The sequence below is a fragment of the Salvelinus alpinus genome, chromosome 5 (assembly GCF_045679555.1).
Source record: "Salvelinus alpinus chromosome 5, SLU_Salpinus.1, whole genome shotgun sequence".
Lineage (NCBI taxonomy): Eukaryota > Metazoa > Chordata > Actinopteri > Salmoniformes > Salmonidae > Salvelinus > Salvelinus alpinus.
Genome location: NC_092090.1, coordinates 46,149,427 through 46,162,778, shown reverse-complemented (window position 1 = coordinate 46,162,778; position 13,352 = coordinate 46,149,427). Strand labels below are relative to the sequence as shown.

At 39.5% G+C, this 13,352-nt stretch overlaps 1 protein-coding gene across 2 annotated transcripts in view; it reads right to left on the bottom strand.

Annotated features, from left to right (window-relative positions):
* Window positions 1-13,352, bottom strand: part of LOC139576260 (lysosomal acid phosphatase-like) — a 32,864-nt gene that overhangs the window by 12,621 nt on the left and 6,891 nt on the right. Inside the window, exons 8-11 of one of the 2 annotated variants that reach the window (XM_071402092.1) lie at window positions 12,764-12,852; window positions 12,114-12,220; window positions 11,781-11,956; window positions 5,429-6,556 (exon numbers count right to left, since the gene is read on the bottom strand). In XM_071402092.1, coding sequence (XP_071258193.1) covers window positions 6,426-6,556; window positions 11,781-11,956; window positions 12,114-12,220; window positions 12,764-12,852 — 503 coding nt within the window. In that variant the 3' untranslated portion in view covers window positions 5,429-6,425. Of the gene's footprint in view, window positions 1-5,428; window positions 6,557-11,780; window positions 11,957-12,113; window positions 12,221-12,763; window positions 12,853-13,352 lie in introns of those variants that run through there. The other variant, XR_011675079.1, reaches the window with a different exon arrangement.

The window sequence follows — 13,352 nt, the reverse complement described above, 5'->3', positions numbered from 1 at the left end:
TCTGATCTTGAGTATCGGACCCGTTTTTCAATTTTCACCTAAAATGACATACCCAACTAACTGCCTGTAGCTCAGGACCTGAAGCAAGGATATGCATATTCTTGATTCCATTTGAAAGGAAACACTTTAAAGTTTGTGGAAATGTGAAATTAATGTAGGAGAATATAACACATTAGCTCTGGTAAAAGATAATACAAAGAGATTTTTTTTTGTATTTTTCTTGTACCATCATCTTTGAAATGCAAGAAAAAGGCCATAATGTATTATTCCAGGTTAGGTGCAATTTGGCGATTTTGGCTACTAGATGGCAGCAGTGTATGTGCAAAGTTTTAGACTGATCCAATGAACCATTGCATTTCTGCTCAAAATGTTGTGTCTGCCCAAATATGCCTAATTGGTTTATTGATCAATTTAAGTTCATAACTGTGCACTCTCCTCAAACAATAGCATGGTATTATTTCACTGTAATAGCTACTGTAAATTGGACAGCGCAGTTAGATTGACAAGAATTTATGCTTTCTGCCCATATCAGAATGTCCTGGGAAATGTTCTTGTTACTTACTCATGCTCATGCTAATCACATTAACCTACGTTAGCTCAATTGTCCCGCGGGGGGGACACCAATCCTGTAGAGGTTTAACTCAAATGAACACTTATGGCAAAGATTTTTATAACTAAACCAAGATTGAAAATGACAGGCTGTGGTCTATGGGAACAAATTAATCATAGTGGGCAGAACAAGCAAGGAGGTGGGCAGAGCTAAGCATGAGCTAGCAAGATCCTATAGGCCCGTTCTAGCATACATCTGCATATTTCCGTTAGAGAACACCTACTTTGTGATGTGTGCAATAACTCAATTCACCTTTGCAGTCCTAAACAAGGTGATTTTTTCCAACTTTGGCAAAGCGTCAAGTCAGAAAAACTGGGTCCACTCTGTTTATAGCCAATTCTAGTTCTGGGAACAAAAAACTGTATCGAGATCAAATGTTTCATCGATGAGAACTAGCAGAATGTAGGTCAAAATCCATCACCTTTTATCTTCATCCACTGCCAGCCAGTGGGCTACCTCACTACCATATTTGGAACCGCCAAGCGGATGCTTCACATACATCTGGTGAAATATTTGTCTCATTGTTCTATCTGTGCTTATGGGATATTCAGAGGGGTATCCTACGAAATAAACTTCAGTTAGTTTCACATTCCCGTTCAGGCTTCATCCGTACTTTATGCTGGATAACACTGTTCTGGAGCAGAGGGGTATCATGCGAAGCAGGTTTGAAGAGTTAGCAGGCAACTTTGGTCAACTCGGAGTTCAATTCAGGATAACCGGTCATATGAAAGTAGCTCACCTTTTAGCAAGGTCAATTTCTATTACAATTAATCCTTCAGAATTAACCTGCTCCAGGGCTGGCTAACTCACGGCTAACTCCATTTAGCCTGAATGAAATGAATGTGCCTCAAGTTGAGGACCAATTAAATAAGATCCCCTTCGTTTGGGGAAGATGACTGATTCCATATTTTATTAATCAAATATATTGTTTAAAAAATAAATCACATTACACATTTAGTAATGACAGAATGCATTTTAAACTTCACGCACAGTAACACTTATGACTGAATAATAACAACATATTGATAGGAGTGGGGAATAAATGTGCATTGTGCATTAATACGCACAACAAAGACAGCATTAACGATAAGTAATAAAATAAAACACGGCAGTTCTAAAAGCCTATTTCACACCATAGCCTGCTGAGTTTGCGCGATAACTTTTGTCATTTTGATTTCGGCACAAATGAAAATGCGGCAGACTTGCCCATGGTTTGATGTTTCAGCATTTTACCAAAATGATGAGTTCGGTGTTCAACTATCCATGTGCGACATGCAAGCGCAGTTACAAGCCTGCTAGTTAGCGGCAGGTGGACGAGCAATATCCAGTTGTAGTCCGGATGAAGTCTGAGTTGATGTGACGCTAACTGAAGCTGGGTAGATCTAGCTTGCTTTGTAGATAGCCCTCTGGTTAGTTCTGAAGGATTTGTTGCCATAGAAATTAACTTTTCAAAAAGGTAAGCCACTTTCGTATGACCAGTTATCCCGAGTTGAACTCACAGCCAAACAAATGTACCTTGCTAACTCCTCGAACAGCATTGTAGGATACCCCTATGAGCAGTACCTGATTTGGGGCTTACGCACAAAAAACACCAAATGATGGAATTTGTAATGGAAGAATGGCTTAGGATCCCTCAAAGTGTTCTTGGCACTTGGGGCTAGAAGCAGCAACTGTACACCTTTCCTGCGCACTTCAGTAGTTGGTATTCAGACATACCTTATGGAGCTGCGTAACAGGCTTTGCCGGCAGGGTTGCCAGATCAAGCAAATCTCTAGCCAGTGACCACTCAAAACATGCCAGAAGGTCTGAAAACTAGCCCAATGTTTATTTAACAGCAAGAGAGGAGTTGCCATATATACACACAAACTCCTTTTCCATTACGTTATCGAGCCAATTAAGAAATAATATCCTGTTCCAGTGCTTTGTCTACATTATTTATTGCATATCATTATTATGCTCTCCATAATGACAATCTAAACAGCCTACCGAAAATGTAAGTTATGATGCTTTCTCTCCTCTCGCTAACGTGACTCAGCCAATAACTGTAGTGTTCTCTCAAAAAACAAACACCCCCCACTCACTAACAGCACGCGACACTACCCGACAGTCAGCAGTAGGTCACGGTGAAATATATATATTAAGAAAAATGCCATGGCGACCGCGGCGCAATTTATTAAACGCCCAAAAACCTGCAACACGCAGCCAACACATTGCGGGTCAACAGATTTTCTCGGAGTTCATTCAATAGAGGTTTCAGCACATTTATCAAAAGCCATCCTTTTAAATTTGGTGTAGTGTGAATTCAGAAAGAGTGGGACATAAACTGGGACAGCTTAATACTACTGGCATATTTATTTATTGTTCTGACAAGAGAAAAATCATAACTATTGTTACTAATCCACTGCAGAGAAACCACATGATCAAAATTACATCACTTCATTGGTGTGACAGAGTGCGATTGATTAAGCTTCAAACAGGAAGCTCACCCCGCAAAGGACACGGTAAAATCAGTGACATTAGGAAACATCTTGAGCATGTTATTAATATATCATGTGTTGGGATAATATGTTGGATAGATGTCGAAAGAGGTTACAGAATATGGAAATGCAAAAAGTTTCCCACTTATTCGAAATTCACCTTACCTATAATTTGAATTGTCTCCACAGACTCACTAAAATATAGAGAACAGTTCAGAATATTAGGTATCAATATAAGAAAGTCATGTATATACACACACCCTTTTCAGCACCCATTGGAAGCTTTAAAAATCGGATACTTTATATTATTTAGGGTTAGGAAAGTACTTATGAATACTTTTTAAAAACGGGTTGGAGAGCTTTTATGCACAACATGTATTGGTGGATCAAAAATAGTGGTTGGATTCATCCTGAAAGTTGCCATATTCAATTGATCCACCCATGAAATATTGGAAGGTGAGAAGTGTACAATAGGTGTTGAACAGTAGTCCTACAAATCTACCCTAATAATCATCAACTCTTGTAGGTTTGTCCCTATACGGTTATTTGCGCATGGCTACAGAAGCCTACAACTTGGGTCTCCAAATTTCATCCCTGAAAGGTTATAAGGCCAGCATTTCACAAACTCCACTGTGGAAAAGGTGTTACAGTATGTTGATAGTCACATTTGTATCCAGGTAAAATAGATGTAAAACAATTGTCATTTATATTTACAAACCCCTTTACCAAACAGTTTACTAATTTACGCAGCTCTTATCAATTTGTAAATTACAGTGCATGTAGAATGGTGTTAATTCCATCGGGGAAAAGCATGTTGTTCCAGTTGGAACCGACAAGTTGCTCGACTTTATTCATCGCGTGTGAAGGAGGTGGAATGAGGGTAATTAAGTCAATGTAAGAATACAGTATCTGTAGACACCTCCCGCACACGTTCATTTCTTTGATCTCCACCCAAAACGAATAGCGGGTGAATCGCATGCTATTTTCATGCTTAAAGTCAAGGTCAGAACACGCAGAGAGAAATGTGCATGAAAAGGGAATTACTCTACGTTCCATTTACTCGGTCTCCACTTGGGTAAATTCCCCCCTTGTAGAATCTATGCCAAGACGCATTGAGCCGATTCTGTCGCCTCGTGGTGACCCAACGCCCTTTTACGACACTTTATTTTGTCAGTCACCTGTATATTCCGCTACCTCTCGGAACAAGTACTAGCCCAAAACATTTTAATTATGAACAACTTATTTTAAAAAAGTGCAACAAGACAAGACTATTGATAAAAATACTCAAAATGCAGTTTAAGCAATCCAAACATCAACAGTGACTAAAATAAAGCCTTGCGAATTCCCTGCGCATAAAATGCTTACAACAAATTTCCAGCATATCAGGACATAAAAGCATTAATGTTAAACAGCATTGCAAACGTAAAGGCAAACAATCTCAAAGGATTATTGCAATAATTCAAGCACTACGGTGAAACCAACTATTTATGACTGTTAGCACAACATATTACAGATCAGAATTACTCCAGTCCGTCAATCCAAATAAATGATGTACAGCTCGACTGCAGCGATGTGTTAAAATTGAGACATGATGATTGGACCCATGATGTATGCAAAAATCAGTTGGACAACTTTAACCAGACATCTGGTTCAACAATAGGCACCATTATAATTAGTAATTACCCATGAAAACACAATGGGATGAACACATGCATATTAGACTACAGCCAGCGCTAAGCGATTAACCGACATGTCGGTTATTTTTAACTAATTGATCTCAGTTCAATTGTGCTTTTCCCCCCTGAGCTCAACATGCACATTGCGCTGTTTCTCTGGAGATAAAGCCAACTTCTATGGTCTGTGTTTCTTTTACACCTGCTGCATTAGGTTTGTGTGGGGAAGACATGGAGAGAGAGAAGACAGAAGAATGGACGCTCGAGAGGGATTGCGAGCAGTTGCTTCAAGGTATCTTTACCTGAAAATAGATGTAAGTGATTGATAGTTGGTATTCAGTCATAAAAGTATACCTTATTTACTTAACTACTAAAAGTGATTGTCAGACAGCATAGGCAGCAGCTCTATAGAAATTAAATAGTCAAATAAATAAACAGAATTTAAATATTTTATTATAGTATCATTATAGAAGGAATGATGGTTAATAAGTGATAAGCAGTAATCTACAGTCACTACCAACACTGGACTTTTGTTTTATTTTGTATAGAGCTGAGATGACAGAATTAAATAGTCAAATAAAATCTAATGTAATATACAGACCTGAAATATTTTATAGTAAAGTCATGTAAATAAATGGCTAATAAGTGATAAGCAGTCACTACCAACATTGGCCTTTTATTAATTGTTTATTTTGTGTTACAGCATTCAACCCACAATGCATTTAAGGTTTAAAAAAAAAAGAACCAAAACGACCTCAAAAAGCACTAATCGCTCAGCACTAATTACAGCTGGCAGCTGCTTGAAATACACTGACTTGTATGATGGAGAGCCTCCTCAGGTTGTGAACTCTGCACTCTAACTTAGAAAGGTATATTACTGTAATAATTACAATGTATTTATTTGTTTTACTTTTTTGGGGGGGGTGAAAAAACTGATGCAGATTAAAAAGTAATCACTTGTGCTTAAACTAAACAACCTCAGAGGCAGTTTTAAAAGAGCAGAAAGAGGGCAGTGACAGATACATGTAGCACTTTCAGCAAATAAATGAATTGCTGTGCCTTAAATGGAATCTAACAGCCCAAGGCACAAAGCATGACAGGCTTGTTAGTAGGTTCCTCTGACATATAGAGCAAAGCCTTTACCAAGAGTACCGTGATGTGAAGGCTTCTCCAAGTACCATTAAAGTCCCCACCAGGGGAAATAAATAGCATTCTTTATAAAATTACTTGCTAGAAGAATGCTCAGTACAGTGTTGTACAAAATCTGTTCCTTGGAGAGAATGAAGCACAAGCAGTCCTCAGGTTCAGTGTCACAATGATCATTCTCCAAGGGCAGTGAGTAAAATGAGTACAAGTAGTATTTGAAAACATTAAAAAGGCAATTGTCCGAATCCAGTAGCCGACTTCATTTACAAGCTGAGGAATACTTACCATGACAACAGTTGACTAGAGGACTAGATAATCTTTGTCCTCTTTAGTAAGTTTCTGTGCATTTTTGGTAAAAGGCCACAGTCCACTTTGAAGGAAAAATTTAAAAAAATAAAAGTTGCACTAAAAGCAGTCTAGTGTTCCCTTTTCCTGCATCCCCACCAGAGGGCAGAACTGAGGCATTCAAACATCTTCACTATCCCATGAATCCTGCCTATGGTGGAGTTTGTACATTTGTCAAGACTCAATCTCATTGTGAATCTGACTGTAGCCGTTGGAGGGATCACGTTGCCGACAAAGCACAGCGAGCAGGAGGACGATAAGGAGGAAGAGCAAACAGCCACAAACTGCTAGTCCGATGACCACCTCTGATGAGACCAGAGAAGACAGTAGATATGACAAACACACAATATTAGTCGTTCCATGTCATTTCAGCAAGCCATGACACCCACCATCTCAGTGTTCTGAAATAGTTCCTGCAGCTAGAAACATAAGCATTCTTGCAACTTTATTTTGTTGAAATATAATTTCTCTGAAAAAAATTCAGCTAATTGCACCCAAAATTAGCCATTAATTTTTATAGAATTCATATTTAATAAATATATTGTCCTCTTTAAAAAAATATTTTCTAGGTGGTGGCTCAGCTTTAACATTGCAGATAGATTGTAGCTTCCATCAATGTAATTGTCTGCATCATTTCCAATCCCCCATATATTATTTTTTAGGGGTAAAAAAATTAAATAATAATATACATACATTTGTTCAAAAGTTGAGTCACTTAGAATTGTCCTTGTTTTTGAAAGAAAAACATTTTTTTTGTTCCATTAAAATATCAAATTGATCAGAAATACAATGTAGACATTGTTAATGTTGTAAATTACTAGTGTAGCTGGAAACAGCTGATTTTTATGGGATATCTACATAGGCGTACAGAAGCAAATTATCAGCAACCATCACTCCTGTGTTCCAATGGCACGTTGTGTTAGCTAATCCAAGTTTATAATTTCAAATTGATCATTTGAAAACCTTTTTGCAATTATGTTACCACAGCTGAAAACTGTTGTCCTGATTTAAAGAATAATATAACTGGCCTTCTTTAGACTAGTTGAGTATCTGGAGCATCAGCATTTGTGGGTTCGATTACAGGCTCAAAATGGCCAGAAACAAAGACCTTTCTTCTGACACTCGTCAGTCTATTCTTGTTCTGAGAAATGAAGGCTATTCCATGCGAGAAATTGCCAAGAAACTGAAGATCTCGTACAACGCTGTGTACTACTTCACAGAACAGCGCAAACTGGCTCCAACCAGAATAGAAAGAGGACTGGGAGGCCCCAGGGCACAACTGAGCAAGAGCACAAGTACTTTTGAGTGTCTAGTTTGAGAAACAGTCATCTCACAAGTCCTCAACTGGCAGCTTCATTTAATAGTACCCGCAAAACACCAGTCTCAACGTCAAGAGTGAAGAGGCGACTGACCTAGGCAGAGTTGCAAAGAAAAAGCCATCTCTCAGACTGGCCCCAAAAATTACAATTTTAAGATGGGCAGAAGAACAGACAGTGGAAGCTTGGAAAAAAGTGTTATTGACAGACAAATCTAAGTTTGAGGTGTTCGGATCACAAAGAAGAATATTCGTGAGACGCAGAAAAAAATTAAGATGCTGGAGGAATGCTTGACGCCATCTGTCAAGCATGGTGGAGGCAATGTGATGGTCTGGGGGTGCTTTGGTGGTGGTAAAGTGGGGGATTTTGTACAGGGTAAAAGGGATCTTGAAGAAGGAAGGCTATCACTCCATTTTGCAACGCCATGCCATATACTGTGGACGGCACTTAATTGGAGCCAATTTCCTCCTACAACAGGACAATGGCCCAAAGTATGGCTCCAAACTATACAACAACTATTTAGGGAAGAAGCAGTCAGCTGGTATTCTGTCTATAATGGAGTGGCCAGCAGTCACCAGATCTCAACCCTATTGAGCTGTTGTGGGAGCAGCTTGACCGTATGGTCAACTTGTGGGAGGTGCTTCAGGAAGCATGGGGCGAAATCTCTTCAAACTACCTCAACAAATTGACAACTAGAATGCCAAAGATCTGCAAGGCTATAACTGCTGCAAATGGAGGATTCTTTGACGAAGCCAAAGTTTGAAGGACACAATTACTATTTCTATTAAAAACCATAATTTCCTATTTATTTTGCAACTAATTTCCTGTGTGTTTTCATGGAAAACAAGTGACCCCAAACTTTTGAGCGGTAGTATATAACATTCTACTGGTTACAAAATGTTTGTAAAATAAAAATAAAAAATGAATCCGGTGTCGTTTTGCATGTCAATTCATAAACCATGGAATCGGTACAGTGCCTTGCAAAAGTATTCATCCCCCTGGTGTTTTTCCTTCAGAAGTCACAATTAATTATCTGTGTGCAATATATATATATATATATATACACACCTGTTCTGAAAGGCCCCAGAGTCTGCAACACCACTAAGCAAGGGGTACCACCAATCAAGTGGCACCATGAAGACCAAGGAGCTCTCCAAACAGGTCAGGGACAAAGTTGTGGAGAAGTACAGATCAGGGTTGGGTTATAATTTTTTTCCCCAAAACTTTGAACATCCCACAGAGCACCATTAAATCCATTATTAAAAAATGGAAAGTTTATGGCACCACAACAAACCTGCCAAGAAAGGGCCGCCCACCAAAACTCACGGACCAGGCAAGGAGGGCTTTAATCATTGAGGAAACAAAGAGACCAAAGATAACCCTGAAGGAGCTGCAAAGCTCCACAGCGGAGATTGGAGTACCTGTGCATAGGATCACTTTAAGCCGTACACTCCGCAGAGCTGGGCTTTAATGAAGAGTGGCCAGAAAAAAGCCATTGTTCAAATATTTTTTTTTAGCAAACACGTTTGGTGTTCACCAAAAGGCATGTGGCAGACTCCCCAAACATGTGGAAGAAGGTACTCTGGTCAGATGACACTAAAATTGATATTTTTGACCATCAAGGAAAACACTATGTCTGGTGCCAACCAAACACCTCTCATCACCCCGAGAACATCATCCCCACAGTGAAGCATGGTGGTCGTAGCATCATGCTGTGGGGATGTTTTTCCATTGGCAGGGACTGGGAAACTGGTCAGAATTGAAGGAATGATGGATGGCACTAAATACAGGGAAATTCTTGAGGGAAACCTGTTTCAGTCTTCCAGAGATTTGAGACAGACAGAGATTCACCTTCCAGCAGGACAATGACCCTAAGCATACTGCTAAAGCAACACTTGAGTGGTTTAAGGGGAAACATTTAAATGTCTTGGAATGGCCTAGTCAAAGGCCAGACCTCAATCCAATTGAGAATCTGTGGTATGACAAAGATTACTGTACACCAGCAGAACCCATCCAACTTGAAGGAGCTGGAGCCGTTTTGCCTTGAAGAATGGGCAAAAATCCCAGTGGCTAGATGTGCCAAGCTTATAGAGACATACCCCAAGAGACTTGCAGCTGTAATTGCTGCAAAAGGTGGCTCAAGTTCTGTTCTTTTGTCTTAATTCTTGTTCGTTTCACAATAAAAAATATTTAGCATCTTCAAAGTGGTAGGCATGTTGTGTAAATCAATTGAAACAAACCCCCCCAAAAATCAATTTTAATTCTAGGTTGTAAGGCAACAAAATAGGAAAAATGCCAAGGGGGGTGAATACATTCGCAAGCCACTTTACATAAAATCTCTCCCCAACTATTTAGCAATTTATATGACATAGCTGTCCATTTTTTGGTCCTTAAATGAAACTGGTATATTTAAATGTATCACCATTTTCTTTCACCAATTTTGGTCTTTAATGCAGGGCCGACAGAAATTCCTTACTTTTCCCCCCTTCCACTTGCCTCTTCCATTTTTGCGGTAATGCTGCAATTAGTAGGTTGTAATTTTGGGAAGAGCAGACATTTCCATATATCTGTGTTAGCTGCATGTGTGACGTAACTCCACCAGTCCTATTTATGATAATAATTTTACAAAGATACTCCCCCCCCCCAAAAACAACAACATTTTATCAAAAAATATAGTTTTTCAAAAATCAATTAGTATATTTGAGTTTAACCACAATATTTGTTGTATTATTTGTTCTCTTTTCAGAGGGGATTAAACTGAAATTGCAACTTTCTATGGCTTGTTAAAAAAAAGAAATGTTTTGAGATTATTTTGTTTTCAAATAATCAAAAGTGAGCGGTTATAATCTGAATAAAGGGAAAAAAGGCCATTCTTGAACATGGGGTGAGACATACTTACTAATTTGCTAGAGAACCAGTTTTGATTTAAGAATAACTTTTGTATGACTGATGCTTTTAGTGAGAGGTCCAATGCTTTAATATTTAATAATTTCTGCCCTCAGAATTCATATTCATTATATAAATAGGCCCGTTTAATTAATGTCCCATCATACATACTGGTATTAACAGGAACTTATTGCAGCTTTGAACTCGCTCTTTAAAGTTGAAATAGTAGAACGCAAAAGGTGCCAATCCGAAAATGGGTAGTGCATCATCTGTTTCTCGTGTCAGTCATTACATACCTTAGAGAGCCATTTATAACTTGTCAGAAATGTAAAAATCAACTAGCTCATGCCAGCTAATGTTTTTTAGTTAGGTTTTTTAACCCATAGATTTTGTAATGTTTGAGTCACACAAACATCCCATGAATACACACACGGCAAAATGTATAGAATTGCAAGAAAATGAGCGTTAAACCTGCAAAATTCTCTCTCCACCAACAAGAGGGGTGTGAACAGTGTGAACAGTGTGAACCGTGCTTAAGCAGATAGAAATAGACGAGGCGTGCGTGGGGGGGGGGGGGGGCGTGGAATGTTCCCCAATGCTGGAAGGGGGGCCTGAGTGAAAGAGTTTGGGAACCCCTGCATTAATACATCTCAAAGAAAAATGCATTCTGGTTGTTGGGGGGGGGGGGGTCTATAGGTGGCTTTAGACAATTGTTTTGAATTCCTTACTCATTGGAAGGAAGAAGTTTGGCCCAAGTTGGATGTTGGGTACTATATTGAATATTATATGAACCCTATAAATGAAAATGGCCAATTTAGGTGCAATTTAATTAGGCTAATTTCTCAGAGATCGAATGACATTTCAACAAAATAATGTTGACTGAATGCTTATCTTTTCCATTTCTAACTACAGAAACCATTTCAGAACAATCTGAGTCAGTGGGTGTCAAAATCTTCTTTCTTACATCTTTTTAATTAAAGGGATACTTTGAGATTTTGTCCCTTTATCTATTTCCCCAGAGTCAGATGAACTCGTGGATACTATTTTGTGTGTCTAGTATGAAGGAAGTAGGAGGTAGTTTCGCAAGCCAATGCTAACCAGCGTTAGTGCAATGAATGGAAGTCTATGGGTAACGCTAGTTAGCAACTTTCTTCAAACTACACACAGAGGCAAAAAAATTGTATCCACAAGTTCATCTTACACTGGGGAAGTAGATAAACGGCTTCTGCCAAAATCCTGAAGTATCCCTTTAAAGTGGAATGACCCTTCAACACATTCTATGGCTTCAAGGCTCTTTATCAAACGGCCCTTGATACTACCATCATACCTGTATCCTTTGTAGGAGACTCCACCATGCACTCCTTGTCCCAATCCTCTGGGATGGATGGTTTGGTGAGGCGTACAAAGTCCTCCAGGGGGCAGAAGAGGTCACAGCTAGGTACAGCCAGTTGGTAAGGCGCTCTTCTGGTGTCATTGCGGTAAAACATGGCCACTGTGAATGATCTAAAGAGGAGTTAAACTTTCTATATCAGACTGACAGCAGATCTCAAAATCGGATATATTTATTTTGACTGAATTTAGCTTATCCCAGATAATACAGTATAACTACACACAGCTTGGAATAGCTATTTGGGTAATATTCCATCACATTACAACCTACCCGTTGTCTTCCTGATAGAGTTCAAATATGTGGCAGGAGGCATAGGGCGGCTGCTTTCCATTGAAGACACTCAAACTCGACTGCAAAGCCACAATGGTGGTGTCATGCTGAAAAGTAACAAAAGACTCATGCATTCGATTAGGGATAGGCAACTTTGATGGGGGTGGGGGCCACACACACACACACACACCAACAAAAAATCATGAGGGGCCACAGTGGCTCGTCGGTATGAGTACCCACATTTACACTGCCCCCCCTGCAATTCTACATGTTTTGCCATGGGGCGGAGCAATGGCCCCACCCCGGTCGATAATTCGGCCATGCTTACTACAAGTTTAGATGACTGGCCACTAGACTAAATTACCACAAAACAAATTGCTAACATGGGCTAATTGAGTGACCGCTGATGCACAACCAAATTTCAAAAGTCCACCATGTGTATTTTATTATTCTAACTCTAAACAGTAAGATGAGACCCCAATTGAGTTCTCCTCCCCCAAAATTTAAATTGATCCGCGGGCCTACAAAACAGGGGCCGCCGGCCGCATGGGCCACCAGTTACCTGTCCCTGCATTAGATTAACAATTTCCAGCAAACAGGCTAAAGCATCCACATAAAAAGGAGATCATGCACAAGATTTAAAAGCTTACCGCAGAGAGCATCATCATCTTCAGACGGCGATTAGAGTCGGGAAGTGCAGACTCTGAGATGTTATTTACAATGCTACCCAATAGGACACCTATTTGATGGAGTAGTAAAAGCATATAAGTGAGCAGTTTTCTAGACAATTTGAGAAGATTTTACCATCTCTTATCTCATTCCTTCAGTGCTATTGGCATTACATAAAACATCAGCTGACATCAAATGGTGGGTGTGGGGTTACTCTTATCTCGATGATGTGCAAAGTAGTTTAACCGTTTGGCTTAGTATGCTCAACTCAAATATGTATGAGTGCATATTCAAATCTCTAGTCACTCTTCCAAATATTTGATGGCCATACGAATAATTGCAATAACTAAACGGAGTGGCTGCCGATCCAACTTTTATGGACCCCTCTTCCCGACAGATAAAGGTCCCGAAGCTTCTGCGCATGTGCAGGACCCTCTACGTTACGCACAGTCTGTGCTCTACCCATAGAGAACAGGCTACTCTGGCAAATGGTGCTTGTTAACTAAAGTAAGATCAAAGCTGAATCAATGTCTGCAAGAGCACAGAATGATAGTATTCTACATAACAATT